Below are 24,274 nucleotides of genomic sequence, written 5' to 3' on the forward strand. Positions count from 1 at the left end.
GGCTGTGTAGGAAGGAAGAGGGTGATGAGCGGGAAGACCAATTAAAAGTCAAAATCTCTTTGCTTATGGCTTTGATTGGTCCTCCCACTCACACTGCATAATACCTCCTCAGCAGATGCTCCATGCAGACCTCAGAGATCCAGTGTTTGCTGTGCTGGCTACAGTGAATTTTTTCATCCTACCTGGGAGTGCTGCTTTAATATGTGTAAAATGAAAAACAATTGCACTTTGCAATTTTTTTACTAGTCATATTAACTTAAGCTTTATCTCTATGCATTAATATGAAATACAGCTGCAAATTCAGAAATGTAAAGTAACCGAAATTCCATACTAAAGGTCTTCAAAAAAAAACAAAATGATAGTGTTTCTTAAAAATTAAATATAAATTATATATAAGTATGTGCTTACATATTAAACAATTACATATTGATAGTTTTCCTTAAATGTGTAGGATGATTAAAATATCTATAAATATTCATTGCAAAATGGTGCTGCATTATATAAGAATATGCGCAAAATGTACAATTCTATCTATACAAAATATCCTTTTTGTCTTAATTTAACACAGTATGTCAAAATGCTTGTTGGCAATCACAGTTCAGACTTTGGCCAATTGTTTCTTTATAAAGTATCCAACCAACTTCTGAGGTCTTTGCTGATATTCAACCAGAACATCGTGTGAGCTGGAAATTTGGTCTCCTTCCAAACGATTCAAAAGTGTGACACAAACCACTGCAGCTAAAAGATAAAATTATATCAGTCATATGCAGCAGCATTACATGAGTAATAGATAAGTATACAGAAATATATTTGGTTTATTTGAGAATTTGTTATTTCATTATCACATTTGCAGTGATACACAATGGTTGGTCCATGCAATGTTATACTGAGAAATTCTAAGAAATGTGTAAGTTTAAGTATGTTAGCATGAGAAACTGCAAGTTATAGAATTAAAGGGACAATAATACTAGAAAATATTTTGCAATTATATTTCCAAAAATCCCAAAAGCCTAACATAATTATAATTGTATTTTAGATCTCACCTTGCAGTTTCTATGTCTAAGAATAAGCTGGTGCAGCACAAATCATGAAGTATCCAGCTTAAATAGCTTTTCCATACTCAGATAACTTTCATTTATTAGCTTGAAAATATTCTCCCGCAGCTTTTGACAAGTATATTGCATTATCTGCCTGGCTTAATTATGCTATTTTAGGTGTATTTTTATAACATCATATACTGTCATACTGAAAATCAATTAAAATAATATAATTATCATACACATTCTAGTAGAATATATAATTGTAACATGTTATCAAATATAGCATATTACAGTGTACAATGGAGGCATGAAAGTACATTGCATACCAAAGCAGTTTATGGTTGCCAGGGCTTGCTGGGACTTGTAGTGCCACATATAAGAACACTACATTTTATATCATTTTTACATTATTACCCAAAACCCACCACCCATGAGGTGTTGAGAAGAGCCCCATTGCTTTCAGTACAGGATTATTGTTGTTTTTTTCTAGAGAAGAGAGCTGAGACCCAGGGCTGAGTCACCTGTTCACATGCATTTTTGTGTCCAAGTTCAGGTGGCACTTTTACATGTCACTCAGGAACACAGCTGTTTTTTTGTATGAAGGTTTATTTTTTTCTCATATATTTGCAAAGATAACTTCAAACACTCTTAATTAATGACTGGGCCATATATCTTAGAATGCCGCATTTATAATTTTTGGATTATATTTTAATAACACATTCTATTAAAAACTGACACTTTTGTAAAAGCATTGGATTGCAGTGTAGTCATGCTTTGTAGAAAGCGTACCTTTCACTCCACTTGTGTTACACATTGCTGCAAACACTGAGGACTCCATTTCAATGTTTCTAATTCCAGCCTCATATGCTGCTTTCAGATACTGCATTTTCTCCTTTTCTGTGTATGAGCAGATTGCCCCATCAAGACGCCCTTGACCTTTAGAAGAAATATTGCATGAATGCTTTAAGTAATAAAAAAACAGCTTGAGCCAAAAATCAAAAATCATCTAATGTTATCAATGTAAAGCCCATATTGCAGGATAGAGAGACTTTTAGTATATAGGACCAGCCTTGGGTTTGTGAACTGTACAGAGTGCATCAAACTCTTAAAGCAAGCTTAAACTGTCATGCTGCCTTGTACATAAAATTCTTCATTGCAATAATTCTTTCAGCAAATTCTAACATGCCCATTTTTTTCAGAAGTGTTCACTTGACTTGGTAATGCGGAGGCAAGAATGTGTGCATATTTTCCTATATAAGGCCTGATTGATTAAGGAGAGCAAAGCAAGAAAAGGAGAAGATTTGCTCTCGGACAAAACCATGTTACAATGCAAGGGGTGCAAATTAGTTTATTATTATGCACATAAGGAAAATACTGGCTGCTTTTTCATGTAGCACACAAATACTTGATAGCTTTATTTTTACACTGAAATGTAAAGGACATGCCCTACCCAAACTATAAATCTGTCCCCACACTTTAAATTTACCTACCCCTCCAATGCAACATGGTTTTGCCAAGGTGCAAAGTTACTCCTTTTTTTTTGCTTTACTTTCCTTAATGAATCATGCCCACAGAGTTCAATAGCGCATATGGCAGTAGTGGGCAGAGCAGTGGTCCACCTAGACTTCAACAGCACCCCCAGCCAGCGGCTCCCGACCTGACTTATTCTCTGCTCTACTTTTGCTTTTTTATCCTCAATAACCCAACATTTTCTAGATGTAAATCCAATTGAAAGTCGTAACTATTGTGGCAAAAGACATATATATCTATTTTATGTTTCCTTCTAGACTATTATTACTGAATATGCAACAACATAATTTTCTGGGTCTTTTTGTGTTATACTGTTCTGTGGTAATTCTTAGAATACAATCCATGTTTGATATTTTACAAGTCCGCTTTTATTTCCCACTGTGTGTATACCCCATCCCTTTTTTTATTTTGCTATCCCCCAATCTTTTGATAAATCAACAAAAACTAATAAGTTCTGCTGCTCAGACCCAACAATGACACTTATCTGTTATAGTTCACTGTGTACAAATACTGCTGTAAATATAATGTTTTGAATGTTTCATTATTGCAATTAGTCATGGTAATACATGGAGCGTAAGAAGAGCATTCACACCTTCTGTTATGTTGCACTATAACAATTTTTGGTTGTCCCAACAATCGCCAATTATGCCAATTAGCTACAGTAACAATGTTTTGAAGTTGCTTTTAAAAAATTATACTTTAAGTACAATGGCGTAATTGACTGCAATGCACTTACTATTCTATAATTTAACATAATTGATTATAGTGTACATTTGATTCTTTTGGGTCCATTTGTTTTTATTTATGTCCCTTCCTATTATTTAAAGCCAACCTTTATTGTTAGCAAGTGACACATAGTAAACATATCAACAGAGGTATAACAAAACATAGTGGGCCAGATTCATAAAGGCACGCATACTGAGTGCAAGGTGTGTTTGTTTTAAAATACACGTAAATTGGCTCTACGCACTCCCGAATTCAACACGAAACGGATCTGAAAATATGTGCGCTGATGAATACGGGTCTAAGTCTGCTGTGATCTACTACACAACACACTGCAGGATGCGTCCAATGACTACGTGGATTAAGAATTCACAAAAGAACACACAGAAAAAAATAATTGAATTAATGCCACCTGTTAATAACATAGGCATTAATGACAAAACAGTAAAAAAAATTAAAAAAAGTGTTCGTTTTTTTATTTAAAAAAAACAAACAAAATTCTCAATGAAATACATTTATTAGGATGTTCTTATTGTCTACTGAACATAAAATAAATTTTTACAGTTGCTCCTAATTGCAAACACATGTTAGAGCATGCATTGGAGACTGTCATCACTAATGATCAGGACTTTAACTAGCCCTGTAGCTAAAGTAAGCGATATGGCTGAAAAACAAGTTACTTTGCAATGCCCAGAGCTTGATTCGTGGCTGCATACTTGAGTTTGGCATGCCTTTATTGAAAATTGACTACGGTCAAACACCTCTTCCTGCTTCGTTCTCTCCGAGAAAACATAGGGTGTAGAAAGTACGAAGTCAGAGCAGACAGGGTTGCGTTTACTATCATATGTTCCAGTTCTGGGCATGAGCAGAGTGATTTTGCGTATGATTTGCTCAAAATCTGCAGATATGTGCCTTGATGAATCAAGCCCACTTTATCTGTTTTTATGGATTATTATGGATTTTTTTTACATGTATGATATTTGCTCAAAAAAGAAAACACCTTTTATAGGTACCAAACTTTATATTTTACATTCAGTGTTATAATGAAAAAGTTACCACTGCGAAACCTGCTTGATACACAGGTCTTAATCACAGCACAAACATCTGATCATCTTTTTTATGGTACTCTATTTTCTTCTACTCATAATAAAGTTTACTATATGAAACAAACCTTCATAAAAATCAAGGGTGCACATAGTATTTCCAATGACTGTATTGAACTCATTAATTTCTTGACTGCACTTAGCCAACTCTTGGGCTAGTTCAGTATCCAGGTCTGTACTACGAATTACCGTCTTTCCAAGGATTATCTGCTCAAATTGAGGCTGGAAACAGGGATTTACAGACTGACTTGTAATCACCACAGAGCCTGGTTCAATACCTAAAGAAATGTGATAAACAATATGAAAACAAAACACAAACCTAATGTTAAACATTGCACATAATTAATGGGTAATCAGAGAAAAAAAAATGATTTCTTACAATGATTTATTTATACATAGTTGACATGTTCTATATAGTAGATAATACATAAGCAATTTATATAGACACATAGCATGAGCATTGAGATGCTAAGCAGATATATCTATTTTTTTAGCAAATGCAATTTGGGTAAAACAAGGTAACCGTTAAAAGTAGTTATCTTATATGCTCTTGAACCCAGGGGAATTTTGAACGATTAATCTGTAATCTGATGTGGCAGTGCACACAACAAAGGAAGAAAATAGATCTCTATTGTAAACTCAAGGTCAATAAAGCAGGCCAAACATACTAAAATCTTATAGTCTGATAGCTCTTTAATCGAATTGTAAGAATATAGCACTACTACTCTCCCTGACAAGATGGACACATTCAGTATTCATTTTCACAAGCACATACATAGGATATTTTATGAAAAAATAACAAAACTTGGTTATATTTTACCTATGCCTCCTGATGTACCAATACGAATAATAGTGACATCAGAGCATTTGGAGTGATACAACAGTTTGATCAGTTCGTGAAGCATTATAGAGATCGATGGAATCCCCATGCCATGCTGCAAAAAACAAAACAATGGTGGAAGGTCAATGGATGGTGATATTAAAATGTATCTAATTTGTGCCACAGTAATAAAACAAAACTAAAGAACTGAAATACACTATATCATAATAGCAAAATTATTATTTTCCAGAAAAAGTTGCATTGAAGAACATAACATCTAAAACTACAGTCATGTAACTCTAAGGTAGTGCTTAAAGAAGTACTGATATAGGACAAAAAGCTCAAATTGCAAAGTATATCATAACAGTTATCCTTGCTTTGAAATTACCATACCAAGCAAATGATCACCATACATAGCAAATAACCATCAAGTCTTGCTCTTTGCACACTTTACTTGGAGAATGACTTTATTCCTAGGATAGAAATATTTGCAAAGGTCATAATCTCCAATGCCAGTATTATATTTCAGAGATATCTGAATTTCCAGACCTATATTGTAGATAAATACCCCCTATTGCCAGATTATGTTATATACTGCTAGAAACATATTTTATAGAAATGCACCGACATTGCCACTTTAAAAGAGATGCTATATCTTGCATAGATACCTGTAACTGACAGCCATATTGTCGTATAGACACCCCGGATCTCTAAAAATATGTTGCCCAGATACTCCAATTGCCAGCCCAATTAAAGGAAAATACAACAGCCATATATTGCAGAAAAAACCTCCACTGCCAGCCATTCAGTATATTGCAGAGAATTATTCCTTTCCAGCCACATGTTGCCCAGATGCTCCATAATTGCCTTTCATATGTAGCAAATATATACCCCCACTTCTGCCAGCCATATTCTGAAAATATTATCCCTTTATTCCAACTGCTAGAGATCTGCTCCTGCTCTAGCTACCTACTTGTGAGAGCAGTCATAGGTTCTGAATGACCATAACCTTCAGGTCTGTGACATGAAAATGCTGGATGGAAGTATCCTTGTCAGTAATTCAGGCCTATGAGCATCAGTGACAGCAGAGGAGACGGCAAGTCAGCCCATCACCTTGGTTATCACCTCTTTTGTGCAGAACCTTCAGATATGTGGACAAGCACCTGACAAATGATACATGAAAGACCTTCTGCCATTAGAGGGAATACTGTAATATACTCATTTGTACTTACATAGCGATAGCAGCATTTTGGTCTTATATGATTAACTTACACTGATTGATAGCACTGGTCCTACTTTGTACATGGCATAGCGGTCAGTTCCTGCACAAATGTTATCAATATCCGCTTCAGGGTCTCCCAAGTTCAGTTCTCCAGTTATGTACTGAGCAAAAGCTTTCATCCTCCATGGACTGCCTCCAACACATACAAACTGAAAAGAGTAAGATGTATATTTGTTATCTATGTGTAGAGCAGAAAAGTTTAATCAAGCTTTTGTGTACTGGTGACTTGCGTGTCCTTCTGCCTGGAGAGGTGGAACGGGAAAGAGCAGTGGTGCGTCAAGCGTGGGCCAAGTACAGTAAAATAACTGTAACACAAATAGACGTGGATGCATCCACAGATACGCCTTTTAGGAGGCTTATTGCTTGCAGAAGCTGGAGGGCTGGTGCAACTATACGCAACACTAGCTATCCATTTCCGATTGGCTGATTGACTGTTCCAGCTGATAGCACTTAAATCATTAGCAGCTATATTTTATGAAGTCGTGGCCATCTATTCGTTTTCTAAATTGTCATTTCCATTTGGACTACTGCAGGAAAGAAGATTCCCATTGGATGTTTAAAGAGGAAAACAACATATGTTTGTACTTAATTTCAGTTTGCATTAAATTACTTGTTAAGTTTGTATCTAATTACATTTTATATTGAAAATACAACTTTCACTTTAGTTAATAAAATCATTAAGGCACTATTCTCTTTTGTATATATGACACTTCATATGACACATTATATTATTACAAGTTAACCCGTGAATGATACTCATGCATTCTAGTCAAATCAAGCTACTTAAGGTGTTAAAAAGGTTCTTGTCATGCATTTGGGCCTAGCCCAGGCCTCCTAAGGTGTTAAAAACTCCCCACTGTCACCCCCGGCAACCACCAACCACTCCCAACTGTCACTTCTCCTTTAAGAAATATATAGGTCAGTGTATAACTCTGCCCAGCAGGTGGCGCTGCAGCTTGTTGTTTTTTTTCCCACACACACCACTAGGCATTTATATAGTAGATATTGTGTACAAATAGGGTAATGCAACTTTAGCATTTACTACTAAATGCTAAAGTCGCATTTGGAAGATAAGGGGAACTCTCATGTCCATTACAATATTTAAAAACATCAATCAGAGGTATGGCCCTGGCAGATATGTTTCTAAATGCTATTTTGCATTAGTGTTAGGGTGCTTAGTGAATAGATGTAAGAGACATCTATTCAATCAGCAGCCTTTTACTTTTTACTTCTTGGACATTTATTTTGAAAATATACCCCTTATATAATTTAGGTGTATTTTACTTTATTCTTACCAAGCTGTTTAATATATAATCTACAATGACACTTCATTATAAAAATGCCGATACCACTGGGAGAAACCTACAAAATTTGAACATCTACCTTTAGAGAACATCTGAGGTGTGGGTAAAGTGAAAAATACCTGTGCACTTCCCCAATCAACTATAAGATGCTTAATACAAAACATGTACGGGTCTTTTTAACTACTTTGTAAATGAGTTACAAATGTATTAAACAGCAGTGTTAACTGGGTTGAATTTCAGCACTACCAACACTGTGTGTTAAGAGCACTGAAGTTAAAATAGAAACGTATTTTCTGACTATTTCTATAAACATATAAGGAGATCACGGCACAAAAAAGCCACACTTTACTGATGTTCAAGGTAAGAAGATAGTGTTATCATTGTGAACAAATTAGTCATTCTCACCTTGACATCGCCAAACAGGGCTGGGAAATCATGAGTATTTGTTCCAAGATCAAAATGGTACAATATGTCCTCTTTCATTTTTTCCAGGTGAGGGTTTGAAAGGTGAATTTGCCTCTCTTCTCTAATAAAACAAGACATAACAAAACAGAAATCCCAAATCTCAATAATAAAAAATGCAAGTGAAAATTTAGTTACCGTAATACAATATTTAAATGCGGTATTAGTTATTTTAATGTGTACTTTAGGCCAGTTACTCATTGGTGTTTTATTTGTCTTTAAAAATGCAAGTTTAAATGCAGTGAAAGGGTGTTAACTAGCATTTTTAATTGGATTCAGGAGGCCAATAGTGGTCATTCCATTGTCCCCGATGTATTTAACTTTTGTTAAATGCTTTGAGCGGAACAAGAAGCGTTTGGAAAATTTGTGGTTTAGCACAACCCTAAAGCAACGCACTCAAACACAAGTAAAAGTGTGAATAATAAGTGGCCTGTTACTTGCATACTAGCATATCAAGCAACTACAAGATGTAGTTGTATTAATCAAAAAACACCTGAAATAATATCACAAATGATGATGTAACTAGATATAATAGGTACAAAACAATGTAAGATATGCATGTGCACAGCATGATGAATACCAGAAAAAAAATGAGGTGTTACTGAAATATGGGAAAATAAATAACACAATATTCCTGAGACATTTGCCTTAACTCCTCTATTATGAAAAATACTTACAACAGGGAAAGTGTCAAATGTGAAATACCCATTGATTTCCTATATGCTTAGTTACTGCTGCTATAAATAGAAACATTCAATATTTAAATGATTGATTTTCTGATAATGTTTCAGGTGTTTCTATGGAAACTAATATAGCAACTGAACAACGATTGATTCCCACATACTCTACTGAGTACTTACTTTAATGTGGTTTGTTCATCTTGTGTTGTTTTAGTTGCTCCTACTGGTGCCATATTAAAGCCTTGACGGTGAACACAATCAAAAGAAAATAAAAACAAGCAATTAAAGAGACAAACTTGAAATAATTAAATACAATTAGAAAACAGTTTGAATTTATAGTATTCAGCATTTGGTGTATTTCTAACTAATACCATTTAACTTCACCTTTTTTGTGATTTTGCGCCAAGTACTCCTAATGTATGTGTATTTATTTCAACTTCATCCTTACCATGCTTTCACATCAATACCTTAAGTCTAGGGAAGTCTGCTGCCTGCCTACACTCCGCTACATGCCACTTTCCACTTGCTACTCAGAGTTTGATTAGCGTTCCCCTCTGCTCTGAGCAGAATTACATTTTGGAGCTGTAGATGGCTGGTTTATCTGCACGGCATTCTGGGACTTCATATGCCTTGCAAGGAATGGAGCAGCAAATGTGGTAGCTACACAGCATCCAGCAGCTCAAGGGCTCTGATGGACAGGGCATGAAAATTACACCACCAGGCCCCAAAGAAAAATTTGGAACACACACAGTACTAATAATTTAGAGATTCCCTATGCTATACGCTCTTGTAAATACTCCCATGTACCGTACCGTAGGCTTCTTGATCTGTTTCTTTATAACACTTGTGGGAACAATTAGAAACATAGGGATAAATGACAGTTGGGCAACATCCTCCTTGCAAGGAGAATATGAAGAACCCACATAAATGGATCCCAACTCACACAAGTTGATATGCATAGGTCAAAGACCCACAAAGGCAGTGTCACATTAGAGTGTTTTCAAACCCTTAAAAATGCTGCTGTGGGAATAACATTGCATGCAGTGTGTAAAACACCAATGCATACATGTAACATGCAGAAATGTGCTGCGATCCATAACAAAATTAGGATATAACTATAATTTTCTATTAAAGTCCAGAAAGTTAAAGCTAACATCTGATTGGTTGCCATGTGTTATGGAACATTTAAGAACATTGCATCAAGTTGTTAAATAATTCATGTATTCTGTCAGTTCTTGGAAATATTACATTAATTCATTGTCTAAGAAAACACCAGTGTGAATCAAAACAATTAATCATACTGCTTAAGAAAAAAGCTATTGGTCTAGCCTGGTCAACGACTTCAATACTATTTTTATGAAAAAATTTCTATTGAACAGTTTTCTAAATTTATTCAGTGTTTCTTCTTAACTGCTTTAAATTTCTAAACAACAATATCACCTTCTTCTTATGAAATAATTGTCATAAATGTCCTCTACTGATTTACATGATGCCGTTACACCTTTAGCTCTGTATGAACATTGTCATATACTTTTAACCTGCAGCAGGCTGCATGTTTTGCCCTTTAAAGTGCACTTTTTCAGCTTAATATACTTAAAAGCACAAGTGAAAAGCATATTCTGAGCATTTTTATTAAGTTGTATTCCACGTAGAACAACACATGACAAAAGATCATTCTAGTGCTTTTTACAGAAACAGCATTGCTAAAGCTGGTCTGAAAACACACTAAAAAATGTGAAATTATACCTGTGCCTGGTGCATTTTGTGTCAGTATGTCAGTACTCTTTTGAATTACTATTATTAATAATATATTTGAAAGAACCAATATAACCATCTATATGAGATAGTAAATGAAATTTATAAAAAAAACAATTAACCATAGTTCTGGAGAGAAAATAAAATCCAAAATGTCCTTACCTTTTTCAGGATATTGCATTAATTTATCAAATCCTTTCCTTGGGAGAATATTCCTAAACTGGTAAGATATACACACGTATTTCCTCTTGGGTTTCTGTTTCCCTATTAGTAAATGTAAGTAATTCTATGCAGCAGGTTCCGATCATGCAAAGGCTGCTATGACCTTCTGATCACCTTAGAAATGCTTTAGACGGGACTGTCAGACGTGACAGAAAGTCCGTGTGTCTCGGTACACTACAGTATTAACTGTAATTCACCAGTAAAACTGTCATCCCACGCTCGCAGAAACACGACACGCCCATAGAGATGTCATACCATTGACAGCAATGTCACACTCTATACACAGACGCTGTTTCCTCCTTAGTCACAGGATTCATCACCAACCCCAAAGAATCACAATTACATGAAAAATCATCATACATTATTTTCCCCAATTACAAGTCAAGAGTGCCAGATCGAATTACATTGGCCCAAACATTATGGATTCGATAGTAAGACATATTTACAAGTTTAATTATAAGCAAAGAACATATTGAATGTCCTACCTGTTCACAATTTACTTCTCTCTGACAGTGTGCGGATAAGCCCCGCCCCCTGCTTACTGCAGCCGGACTAGTTTCGTTATCCTAAGTGTGTGACGTCACAGGGAAGCCTGCCTCTTACTGTATCAGCGGATGGGAGTTGGTTACTTGCTGGCTGTGACTCAAATCCTGTATTTGTTCATTAGTGGAATTTTACAGTAATTAAAGGAGGAAGATTGTACTATGTTGCATATGATATGGTGCAAACCTGTCTTTTCTAGATGTACAGAAGAATGATTACCTAGTCTATTGTTAATTATTATGCACACCTAGAAAGGAACACTGCAGAATGGCACTACTGTTTACACATGAACACATACAATACTAGTAAGCAGGTTGCCAATGGTATTTAGTCATTTGGTGAATTAACACATCAATTGCACTATAATGAAAAGTGAAATAAAAAAAAGGTTGGATACTTTGGATATATCATACTTTTGTAAATCAGGATAAATAGAAATCGTTACAGTGGTGCTATCACTTGTATAGCACAAGTTTGTCTTACCTTATCAGCATATACCTATGCTGCAGGAAAAAATACTAGCATGAAAACTAGAATGAATATATCTGAACACATGGATGGATTTTTTTAATACCGCCATCTGATAAAAACCAGCAGAGCAAGTGACTTTTTTTAACTGCAATATTAGATTGTGAGTGAGCAAAGCCAGAGCAGCAATCAAGTATAAAAACTAGATACACATGGAAGGGATTATGTGGGCAGTGGTAAAGCTACTTGTTGCCAATCAGAGTATTAAAATGTGAGTGCCTCTTCCTGTAGCCCCTCCACGTCCTAATCTGCCAACCACCCCCATGAAGAGCACAGTCCCTGGTGGCCAATGTAGAGTACAGATACTATTCCCTAATTTGTCAATGTTCAGTATGGATCCTATTCTTTTATGGTCAGTGTTCAATACAGATCCAACTCTCTTATGGTTGTGTGTATAATGCAGAGCCTAGCCATTGAAGCTATTTTACCATTTAAAGTCCAGTTTCTGGTAGTCAAACATACCATACAGAACACAGTCCTTGGTGTCCCAGTGTAAAATATATTGGCCAGTCCCGCGTGGCTAACAGTGGCCATCAGAGCCCAGTTCCCAGTGGTCTAGTGTACAATAAAGAAACCATTATTTGGAGGTTCAGTGCTGAAATTACTCATCAGCCTATTACATTGGCTGATAGTAGCCCAATTTCAACCCCTTCACTGAACTCACAGAATTCAGTGGATGAGAAGTAATTTACTGTTATTAACCCATTAGAATGAGTTCAGCTCCCTTTCATCCACTGAACACATCTGTCAAACTTCAGCGGTGGAGATTAAATGGGTTTGTTACTAGCCCTTAGAGCTGTACCACCTCTGTGATCAGCAGAAGCAGTCAGTCATTAAATAATTCCACTGGATCAGCAATAACGGTGAGAGTGGGGCTCTGAGGAGACACCTCTGCTTCCACCAGCCCCTAACCAGTAGAATTTAAGAGTCTGTTGAAGACAGTGGAAGATGTAAAATGCAGGAGTATCCCACAGAAAACAGTAAGGCTTCTGTAACAGCAAGCTCAGCTGTTGCTGGACAGGCCATAGTTTCTTTTGGCAAAGGGGCTATGGTTTAATGAATGGGGGGGGTGAACTTACACATGAGTGATGTGACTGAGTGGATCCTGGTGTGGCCAGATTCATGGTAGTTTACTTTATTTGGGAATGTTGAAACATTGTCTGAATCTTTATATATGAGTCCACTAATTGAACACTGCATGGCTTTACATACAAGATAATGTAGATCTCAAGTGGATTAAAAATAAAGTCCCCAAAATCACTGGTAAATTTACAATGGAGATCCCAGATCTCTCATTGGTTTAAAATATAGATCTCAATTCTCAAGTGGAGTTACAATATAGACTTCTTTTTTTCTAGTGGCATTACAATGTAAAACCCCAAATCCCTGGTGGCATTTTATAGAAGACTCCAGATCCTTAGTGAGGACAGAAATCAAAGCCTATAATATCGTGCTTACCGATCCTAAGATTCTGTGTCATCTTTCTGTGGTGTGCTGGAGATTAAGTGCCAGAAAATTGCTATGATCTTCCAGCACTCTCATAGTACTGGCCATTCACTTGTCAGAATGCTTTCAGCATTTATTGAGAATCTGGCACTGTGATTTGTGGCTAGAACCATCTATTGGGTACCCGGCACTGTTTAGTAGACATTGCTGGCCATTCACTAATTCAAGTACTGGAAGCAATCTAATGGGTATCCAGCACTCTAACTGGTGAATGACTGGTGCAAAGGAAGCTGATTTTTTAATCAATTTTAAGGCAACTACCTTTCATTGGTGGTGGATGAACCAACCAGAGGGGGGCAGGGCTTTGCTGGACTTGAGAGGTAAATGGTGTGGTAAAATATGAAAGTATTGGAGGTGTCATGGGTTAGAAAATAATTGAAACATTTTATAACTGGAAGATACTGAAAATTCATTTTAGAAATAGAAGAACATTAGGTAAATTAGGTTAGCAGAAACTGAAGTGGAAAAACAGATTGCTAAAGACAGCAAGACTAAGGCGGGTTACCCACTGGCATTAAGAAAACAACAATGGTAACACAAAGGAAATGCAATCATGTTTGACATGCTTTATTGTCCCCGTTGTAGTAAACATGATTAAGTAGAGCAGATGCTGCAGCACCGCTGCCGCTCCTGATCAGAAGCGGAATCACAAGTGGGTATGTCGTACAGCTGAAAAAAGCTCTGCTTATTTTTGCTAAATAAAGATCCTAGATATGACTAATTCTAAAAATGCAAGACATCCACGAGGTATAATAAAAGCGAGCCTTAAAGATAGCATCAGTGGTTTTATAGTGTTTTTCTTTTGTATTAACACTTGCACATGCTCTATAAATTTCTTGTAAAATTGCATTTTTCTTTTTAAAACCTGCATGAAATTCTTAAGTTACATTTTCCCAGCATCAGGCCATTGGTTTTGTAAGTGTAACTCATTCATTGGTGGTGGTTAATGCTGTTCATGATTTTTATATAGATCTCTGACACAATGATCTGTTTGGTTCACTAGAATACATGAACCTTATCTGTTGCTTGATGTTTCTGTTGTATATGGAGGTAGCTGAGAATTTCTTAACTATAATTGGTCAAAATACCAGATACGTAGATTTACACCAGGCAGCATAATATTGCTCCTTTTCATAATACTTATTAATACAAGTACTAGAAAAACATGACAGGTTTTCCAGAATTACTACAGACATATACTGTAATCCTAGATTTACAACATGAGGAACCATATTATTATCCAGACAATGCAAACAGGAAATTGCACATTATTGTATTAATCTGATTGCATAAAAGTGTTTATAAAGATTTCAGAGAAGCAAGCAAAATATGTGTTAATGAACACATAATTGCTAAACAGCAACATGTTGTATGCTGAAACCGGTTTCCTTATTGCTTCATATAAAGACAGTTTGTAACTCTTTAATACAATTTTCAAGAAAAATGTATTGCTGGAAGGTGCATCCATACAAATCATGCGTGGAGTAGTCTTCATCTGAATCAAACCACTAAAATGCCTACAAAAATGTACTGTCCACTCCTGGAAGTTCATTAGCATATATTGTCTCATAGAACAAAATCTTTCTAAAAGCATTATTCATACCTGTCCACAGTCACAATTTTTATATATAATGAACCTGACTGATTAAGGCATGCAAAAAGTGCATTTCTTTAAAAACGCACATAATTCGAGCATGCAGACGTTCGTATTGAACTACAAGAGAATGTGAAGGAATGTCTGTTTGTTGAATATGGGTTTAGGTACGCTCTGTCTATACAGCACTTGTCGTATTGAGACAGACACAACCCACTGTTATGAAAAAACATAAAAAATATATTTTTCATTGGTTTTCCCCATGAAATACATTTAACATGATGTTATGAATGTCTAATGCACATAAAAGTTTTACAGTTGCTCTTGATTACAAACACATGTTGTAGCATGCATATGTGACCGTGACCGTCATCACTATCACTCGGCACTGTAGCTGGTTCAAGTTAAGCAACCCAAAATCCAGTACCTTAGAAATTTCCAAAACTTGAATCGGACCATGCTGGGTGAGTTTGGACCTTTGCGCGCCCTTAGTATACAAAGTCTATGTGCATACGACCCTACTCCTCCCCGTTTCCCCCTTCAAGTTGTAGGCTGTCAGAAGTGTCATTTACGTGCGAACATGAATTGAATTCTTTCACGTATGTTTTAGGTTCACACATGCGCAGAGTGAGAAAACACAAAATACGCCACATAAATAAACTTACATTCCTTAATGAATCAGGCCTAATATGACTGGTGTTTGGGAATATCACAATATCAGGTGTGATTTTGGCAGATCTGGGGGTATATTTACTAAAATGACAGTTAGAATATGATTGGTTGCTATAGGCTACATCTCCACTTTTTCCAACCTGCAGTTTAGTAAATATACTCCCTGGAGTGTAAACTAATTAGACCCATAAAGACTACATTTTTACCTTACTTACATTAAATCACAGTAGAAGAAATGGTTTTTGTGTGTGTGTGTGTGTGTGTGTGTGTATTACTATTTTGGTAACAAAGTGACTTCAGTTGTCCATAACATAATAAAAACTTGGACATATAGTAGCCCTATCATACTTCATATATTTCGAAGTTGTTGCCTTTCTTTACTTCAATAGACCTTTAGCAATTACAGTTTACTCATTCAATTTCATATATAACTTTCATCTTCAACTTTTCTGTCTGGTGACATCATATTCAGTCATCGATCAGGTCTGTCTATATTTGATGGTTATTGTGGCCTGTCTATTCATTTATGTAACATGTTAAATATTGTATTTCTGCAATAATGGGGGTGAAGTGAAATGTTCCAAATATTCTCAGAGTCTGTGCATTTAGACTTTAGAAGGAAGAAGCTGAGGACTTATGAGGGGCTCTCGAGCACTTATCTTTCCAAGAATTACTTTTGTTTTGTATGTGTAGCTCTCACCCTCTGTCTTCCAATGTATGCTTCTGCCCCCCCCTCATTGGGTGCGCCTGCCCCTTTGTTTCTACCCCCTTGTGTTTACGTCCTTTTGCCCTCTCATCCCAATTTTTCCCCAAATGCACGCTTCCAGTTGCCCAGATCCCCACTTTTCCCAAATCACCCCCTCCTGATTATCAGGAAATGTGCAGGTGCAGACATTTTTTTAAAAATATTTAAAAACATTTATTCATTGCAAAAATTATTTAGTCAAATAAAAAAAAACATTTTTAATGATCAAAAATTATATTAATCTGCTACTGCTACCCTGAGATGGTGGTAATAGCTATTGCATTGGTATAAGTACTGCTGCAATACTTGTAAAATAGGCATTCCCATGCAAGCATTTGGAAACCCCCCTTTAGAAATCCTGAGTTTGCCCCTGAGGATAGTTATCTTCTCAATAATATCTATATCGGAACATGCACCCACACTTTGTAATACAATTGTATATAATGAGAAAGAAAAGAGAGAGAGAAAATGTACTTAGTTGGGGCACTCAGTGATTCCAATTCTGATAAAATTATGTTTATTGTTTCAATTAAAAATAAAACTTACATGTTTCCTACCTTCATAGTAAATATACAGTGACTAAAGTGACTAAGTGAATTAAAAAAAGTCAGTTAATATTGGAGTAGGTTATTATAAATGCGATAAACGAGAGACGCAATATTGTATGGTATTGAAGTAATTTATTTCATACATAGTAGCGAGGCATAGCAATTCTCTATTGCTATTTTAATTCACTTTTGCACTTTAGTCACTGTATATTTATTTTAAAAACTTTGCTAACAATTGACTGTGCAGGTAGTAAATATGTAAGTTTTATTTTTAATTGAAACAATAAAGAAATATAATTTTATCAGAATTGGAATCGCTGAGTGCCCCAACCAAGCACATTTTTCTCTCTTTCTGATTATATACAATTAGCTAGTACAGCATGCATGTGCCGCCACGTGCCTTCAGATAGCTAGGGACTGGAGGTCCTCCACCCCTCTGAGCCTTTCTGCAATGGTCTCACAGGTATGGTACATAATATCAATGGAATATATCACAAAACTTCTCCTGAACAAAGTGTTGAATTACCATAGGGTGTGGGACCCTTGGTACTCTTTTCATCAAGCTCCGGTGCCTGGCACCCAGTGAGTAATGTGTCAAATCCCTGTAGCTCATTGTCCGTAAACCTGATAGACGAGGGACTCCACTGGGGAGTGTCCTGCTCTACACTAGCCCCCTCCTGCCCCCCCCACCATTACCCCAAGGAAGACTCCCCCACACTTTCTGAATCCCCTCCTCTGACCTGGATGGTGGACGCGCCTCCTCCCGGTCGTTTCTTTACTTGTTGCCTCTCTCCTACATTCCCCCCCCCCCTGGAGCTCTGTCCTTTCCCTGGTTCCTGTCCTGTCCTTTCCCTAACCCCCACCCCATACCTCCTCCCCTCCTATTTCTTTCCTTCCTTTACACAGAAAAATCTCTACTACTTGTATCTCCTTATGTGGGTCTTCTATAGTACGTTTTATCATCGCTGCAGATATGGCCCAGGGCTTCTCTCTCTCTTGAAAGACTACGCTTCAGTGTAGCCCTGTTTTCAATCACTTGGCCTAGGCTTCATGCTATAGGTGTTTTTATCGCAATGCAGGATCATCACTGATTATGTTATCTATCGACTTTTAATCTGTTATGTAACATGTTAGATAGAAAAACTTGTACGTACATAAAGCGCTCAAGATGGATTACATAGAGCACCATTACGCCTTGATAAAGTTTCCAGGAGGAGAGGAAACGCGTTGGCTATTTCAACATTCCAGGTACTATCAAGCCCTACCGATTACCGATTACAGTGCTGGAGAAGAGAAAAATCCATTTGTCGTCTGTGGCCGGGGCAAACTCTGATCTATGCATCTGTACTCTGGACTTTTGGTAGGAGTTAGATACTCTAATTTCTGTGGCTGTTTTTTACTCTATGTATGTTGGTTACATGCATATTTTATTTATTTATCTGTTATTAAAAAGTTAATACACTAGAGAGTTTCTCTCTTATTGTTTTATGTCACTCTGTGGGAGTCTACTATATCCAGTGAATCCATTGGGAGGAACAACTATTATCCTTATGCAGTGCTGTTGATAAAGAAATTTCCTGTAAGCATATAGTACATATAAGCATATAGTGGTGGTGTGAAGCACATTTTGGAAGATATTCATTCCTACTTTCACCGCTGATTACTAGAAGGTCTTCAGCCTGATCTTGGGATAACTCTGGGACTTTCACTGAATGTTGATATACCCTATTTGCTGGCGTATAAGACTACTTTTTTTGCCCTGAAAAACATGCCTCCAAGTGGGGGGGTCGTCTTATACACCGGGTCCAGTATCGTGCGGTATCCAGTGCGGCCGTGGCGGGTCATCAGCGTGGCTGCGGCGAGCATCAGCAGCGATATAGGGGTGCCAGCCTTTTTGGAGTGACCGGCCCGTTCTGCTGACAGGGAGGGCAGACAGGGAGCAGGGACCAATCCAATCAGGCTTTGTATACAGCCAACAGCCAACCACAGTACTGCACCATTGTACAGTACAATACAGCATAGAAAATGTCCAGCAGTTAAACCCCTATCAACCCTATCATGGCACCAGCAAAAAGAAAGAAATATGATGCAAGTTTTAAACTTAAAGTTGTAAACTTTGCCATGGAACATAATAATTGTGCTGCTGCAAGACAATATGGAGTAACAGAACAGATGGTTCGGGACTGGAAATCAAATGAAAAAGCATTAAAGATTATGCCAAGGGGTAAGTGTGCACTTGCTCTCTCCCTCTATTTGTTATCTTCCTTCTATCATTGACTAGTGAATTACGTTTAATAAGCTTGCACTGTTTTATGTTTACTGTACATGTTTGATAACATACATCCTTGTCACAGTTTTCCTGCATGTCATAGGCATTCGAATATAAATTAACATGTTGAAATCAAATCTGATGTTCTTTTACGTTTTATTTGGTGTGTGGAAGGTGTGCGGAAGAGGGGGTAGTCTTATACGGCGAGTATATAACAAACTCTATATTTTGAGTGGAAATGTTGGGGGTCGTCTTATACGCCCAGTCGTCTTATACGCCGGCAAATACGGTAATTATTTTGAATTTATTACACTATATATTGTTTCTCATTTTACATGTTTTCTGATGTACCTGTGATATTATGAGCGAGGACATCCACACATCTCTATGTAACCCATCTTGAGCGCTTTATGTACGAACCAGTTTTTCTATCTGTATCTGTTTTGGATTTAGTGGAATCCTGTTTGTAGGCACTGAGCAGCTCTGAGATAGCGCTATATTTGCACTCTATTTTTGTTTTTTATGTCATTACTGATTTGAGCCACGGCGGTGCCCAGCCGCCGCGACTCTCTCACATGCGTCTTGGCCATCGCTATGACGACCGGGACGTCACTTCCGGGGCCATCCCGACTGTTGCCATAGCAACGGTCGGACACTAATCAGTTCAGCGCTGGTCCCGGCACTATGGGGCAGCCGGGCACGTGCGCAGAATTCCAACAAGCCTGCGGGCTAATTAATATAATCAATGGCCAGTCTGAGCGCAATTAGAGAGCTAGGCTCTCAATGGTTTATTTCTGTATTTAAGGCAGGGAGGGCTTAGCCTACCTGCCGGTTATAGCGTCCAGATTTCTGCTTGCTACCTGCTTCTGTGCTGTTGGTGTAAAACCTTTTAGACTTTCTTTGCCGTGTATGACCCCTGCCTGTACCTTGGATTTGCCTCTTTGCCTGTGACCCTGACTCATCTTGCCTCTGCCTTGGACACCGCTATATTGCTCGTGACCCTGACCTTTGGCGTGTTTCCCGACTAATCCTGCTCGCAAGTGACTCCTGACCATTTATTCTGGAGGTGGATGCCTTGGAAGTAGGCGCTGGTGCTCTCTTATCCCAGAGGGACCCAGGTGATCATAAAGTGCATCCATGTGCCTTCTTTTTACGCAAATTTTCTGTTGCTGAAGTCAACTACGATGTGGGCAATCGGGAACTCGTGGCAATCAAGTGGGCTTTCGAGGAGTGGCGTCACTAGCTTGAGGGAGCAGTTCATACAATTTAAGTCTTCACTGATCATAAAAATCTGTTGTATATTGAGTCTGCCAAACGGTTAAACTCCAGACAAGCCCGATGGGCATTATTCTTTACCCGTTTCAACTTTATCCTAACCTACAGACCTGGTTCTAAGAATACAAAGGCGGATGCTTTGCCCAGGAGCTTTCAACCTCATCAACTACCTACTGGTGAACCATCACCTATTATTCTGGCTTCTATCATTCACGCTGGGTTGACCCAAGACTTAGGAAAACACTGTACGTCAATTTCAGAAGATAGCCCCTTCAGAAACAACTGTGGGCGCCTTTTTGTTCCGGTGCATCTACGTAGAGCTGTCCTCTCTGAGGCCCATGAGAACAAATCGTCCGGGCATCCGGGTATCTCCGAAACCCTTGAGATCCTTGCACATTTTGTGTGGTGGCCTTCCCTGTCCTCGGATGTTGAGAGCTTTGTCCGCACCTGAGAAGACTGCGCAAAAAACAAAACCTCCAGAATCTCTCCTTCAGGTCCACTTATGACTTTGTCTTTGCCTATGAAACCCTGGACACATCTGTCAATTGATTTTATTGTGGATCTGCCATATTCTTCAGGAAACAACACTATTTGGGTGATAGTGGACCGTTTCAGTAAAATGTCCCATTTTATTCCACTGACCAAGCTTCCTAGCGCTCAGGATCTGGCTGTGCTATTTGTACAGCATGTTTTTCGTCTTCATGGCTTACCCATTGATATCGTTTCAGACCTGGGTTCCCAATTTGTTGCCCAGTTCTGGAAGTCCTTCTGTAGCCTTCTGGGAATTAACATCAGTCTCTCCTCAGCCTATCATCCTCAATCCAATGGACAGACTGAAAGAGTGAACCAGTCTTTGGCAAAATTTCTACGTTTCTACACCACAGAGTTTCAAAACAATTGGTCATCATTGCTTCCGTGGACTGAGTTCGCGTATAATAATGCATCTCATTCTTCCACCCAAACCTCTCCATTTTTCTGCAATTTTGGTTTCCATCCAAGATCCAATTCCTTGTCCTTGCTCAACTATTCTGGTCTTCCTGAGATCCATTCCATAGCTTCATACCTCAAAACTGTTTAGAAAAAAGTTCACACTGCACTAGTACGGGCCTCGTTCCAGTCTAAAAAATTTGCTGACCGTCATCGGAAGGACTGTTTATTTAAGGTGGGGCAAAAAGTCTGGTTATCCACCCGCAGTATTAAGCTCAAACAGCCCTGCAAAAACTAGGCCCTAGATTTATTGGCCCATTCCTGATCATCAAACAGGCCAATCCTGTCGCCTTCAGGCTAAAGCTTCCTCATTCACTTAGGATGCCGAACACCTTCCATTGTTTTCTCCTGAAGCCTGCCATCCCTGCACGCAAGTCCAGGCTCCGTTACTTACGGAAATCTCAGCCTGTCATCCCGGAAGGCCACAAGAAATTCGTGGTGGAGAAGATACTAGACTCCAAAAAGGTCCAGGGGCAAATCCATTTCTTAGTTCAGTGGAAAGATCGTGGCCCGGAGGAACAATCCTGCATTCCGTGGAGACGCCCACATGCCCTCAAACTCATTGAGGAATTCTTCAAACAATTTCCTGGAAAACTTGGGTGTCGGGGTGCCTTGACCCCTCCTCAAGTGGGGGTACTGTTACGAGCCACTGCCGTGCCCAGCCGCCGCGACTCTCTCACCTGCGTCCCGGCCGTCGCTATGATGACTGGGACGTCACTTTCGTTCAGCGCCGCGTCCCGGCACTATGGGGCAGCCGGGCACATGCGCAGTATTCCAACAAGCCTGCGGGGCTAATTAATATAATCAATGGCCAGTCTGAGTGCAATTAGAGAGCTAGGCTCTCATTGGTATATTTCTGTATTTAAGGCAGGTTATAGCTTCCAGATTTCTGCTTGCTACCTGCTTCTGTGCTGTTGGTTTAAAACCTTTTGGACTTTCTTTGCCGTGTATGACCCCTGCCTGTACCTTGGATTTGCCTCTTTGCCTGTGACCCTGACTCATGTTGCCTGTGCCTTGGACCCCGCTATATTGCTTGTGACCCTGACCTTTGGCGTGTTTCCCGACTATTCTTGCTCGCAAGTGACCCCTGACTTTGGATTTCGTTTGACCATCCGCTGCCTCCTGGCCTGCGGCTACGGTTTAGTCTCACAAACTCACACTACATCTGGAGATAAGTCCTGGGGGCATCTGAGTACCGGTGAGCGTATAAAGCTCTATGGGAAAGGCGGCTGCAAAAAGTGAAGACCTCCGCCAACTAGTTCTGTGAGTTTGTGTACTGACTGTCAGCATAACAATTACCTGTTGTTAATGTAATTAAAGAGATTTAAAAAAAAATTGAAGGCTTTTCTAAAATGTCGGGCTATGGACAATAGAAATAAACAATTTTGTCAGTAATAGATTTTATTGATACAGCTACATATTACAATTTAGATATTGATGCTGTTTGAGAAAAGCAGAATTTAGCAACATATAAAGTAAACATAATGAATGCATTGACAACAATAGCAACTACATGTTAAATGAAATTTATGTCATAAAGATATAGAATATCTTAAGTATCTTTGTACCCTAAATTTTCATTGTGGTTTTTATTCTCAAAAGTCTCAGGTCTCAACAACCCAGTTCATTACAGTCATAGCTGCTCCCACGGTACAGATGCATATACTATAACAGAAGCCACCATTTATATCCAACAAACATTGCATATATATAAATTAATTGATAAAGGTCCCAAAACATAGATTTTTTTGAACATGTAATACATTTTTAAAACTCATAAAATTTAGAAATGGTCCTGTCAGCAACACCGATGTTACCATTAGTTATGCTACCAAAATTAGGTGTTTATCTTGGGTGCCAATGGTTAGAGGACACCTAGAACACTGAATGAGTGACATAATGTCACTTATTCTGTGATTTTAATCTTCTGCTGCACCTCCACATGGAGCGCTGGTCCTGACATGAAGGAGAAGCTTCTTATACATGCCAGCTTTACGATTAGAGTGTGATGCTTGGTTATGACATCACAGCCAAGTGCCACACTTCAAGTCTGAGGAGCCAAGGATACAGCCTTCATCTCCTGCCGGCCAAGGTAAAAAGCAGCAGGTCTGGGGGCTTTGCTCCTGAGTCGGGCGGGGTTCCCCAAAATCTTGCACTGGCCATGCCTGTGAGTTGCATTAAAGGATTGTCCCTTTCAAAAGAAAGGGGAGGGTGTGCAGTGGATTCCACAAGGGCACCAATTAGAGAGTGTCATTACCTCTACGTCAAAGAGTCACATTAGGGTGTTCCCAATAGCTTGGGTTCTCCTCCAGCATGATGAGAGGAAGTGCGTAGTGGCTTCCACAAGGGCACTGTTTTATGAAGCAAAGGGCGATGAGACACTTCTATTGAGTATTCCCATGGAGATAGCCCCCTTTGAAAGTGCCCCCATACCAAGAGGGGGAGAGCCTCTGCACTGCGCAGCGTGGCTATTTGGGGGAAATATAGTGAGGCTGTGTGTGACAGAGGAAGAGCCCAGTCAGAGAACCCACTGAGATGTTGTCCTATGAGGTGGAGTCACTGTACAGAGGCAGCAGGGCTAAACTGAGGTGCTGAGAAAGACTAACGTCTGGAAAATTGGGAGTGTGCAAGCAGAAGCTGAGAAACCTGTATGGTGTGTATGTGAAACTACCACTTCCAGGAATAG

At 38.5% G+C, this 24,274-nt stretch overlaps 1 protein-coding gene across 2 annotated transcripts; it reads right to left on the reverse strand.

Moving 5' to 3' along the window:
- Positions 1-371: 371 nt before the first annotated feature.
- Positions 372-11,495, reverse strand: UPP1 (uridine phosphorylase 1). 2 transcript variants are annotated; one of them, XM_075212656.1, is made up of 8 exons: positions 11,407-11,495; positions 9,125-9,185; positions 8,208-8,328; positions 6,489-6,647; positions 5,217-5,331; positions 4,465-4,674; positions 1,830-1,976; positions 372-738 (listed from the first exon to the last, which is right to left on the reverse strand). In XM_075212656.1, the coding sequence occupies exons 2-8, from the start codon at positions 9,175-9,177 to the stop codon at positions 599-601; spliced, it is 945 nt and encodes a 314-aa protein (XP_075068757.1). In that variant the 5' UTR covers positions 9,178-9,185; positions 11,407-11,495; the 3' UTR covers positions 372-598. The 2 variants fall into 2 exon arrangements, with proteins under 2 accessions (XP_075068757.1, XP_075068756.1); XM_075212655.1 differs by lacking the exon at positions 11,407-11,495 and adding an exon at positions 10,862-11,198.
- Between the last annotated feature and the right edge of the window lie 12,779 nt (positions 11,496-24,274).

This window comes from Mixophyes fleayi, chromosome 5 (assembly GCF_038048845.1).
Source record: "Mixophyes fleayi isolate aMixFle1 chromosome 5, aMixFle1.hap1, whole genome shotgun sequence".
In the NCBI taxonomy this organism is placed as follows: domain Eukaryota; kingdom Metazoa; phylum Chordata; class Amphibia; order Anura; family Limnodynastidae; genus Mixophyes; species Mixophyes fleayi.

What these genes read in the sequence shown, in the direction of transcription:
- UPP1 (XM_075212655.1), bottom strand. An exon ending in GATGAACAAACCACATTAAA is followed by an intron (nt 8,329 to 9,124) that starts GTAAGTACTCAG and finishes TTGTTTTATTAG; the next exon opens with AGAAGAGAGGCAAATTCACC. An exon ending in CCCTGTTTGGCGATGTCAAG is followed by an intron (nt 6,648 to 8,207) that starts GTGAGAATGACT and finishes TACTCTTTTCAG; the next exon opens with TTTGTATGTGTTGGAGGCAG.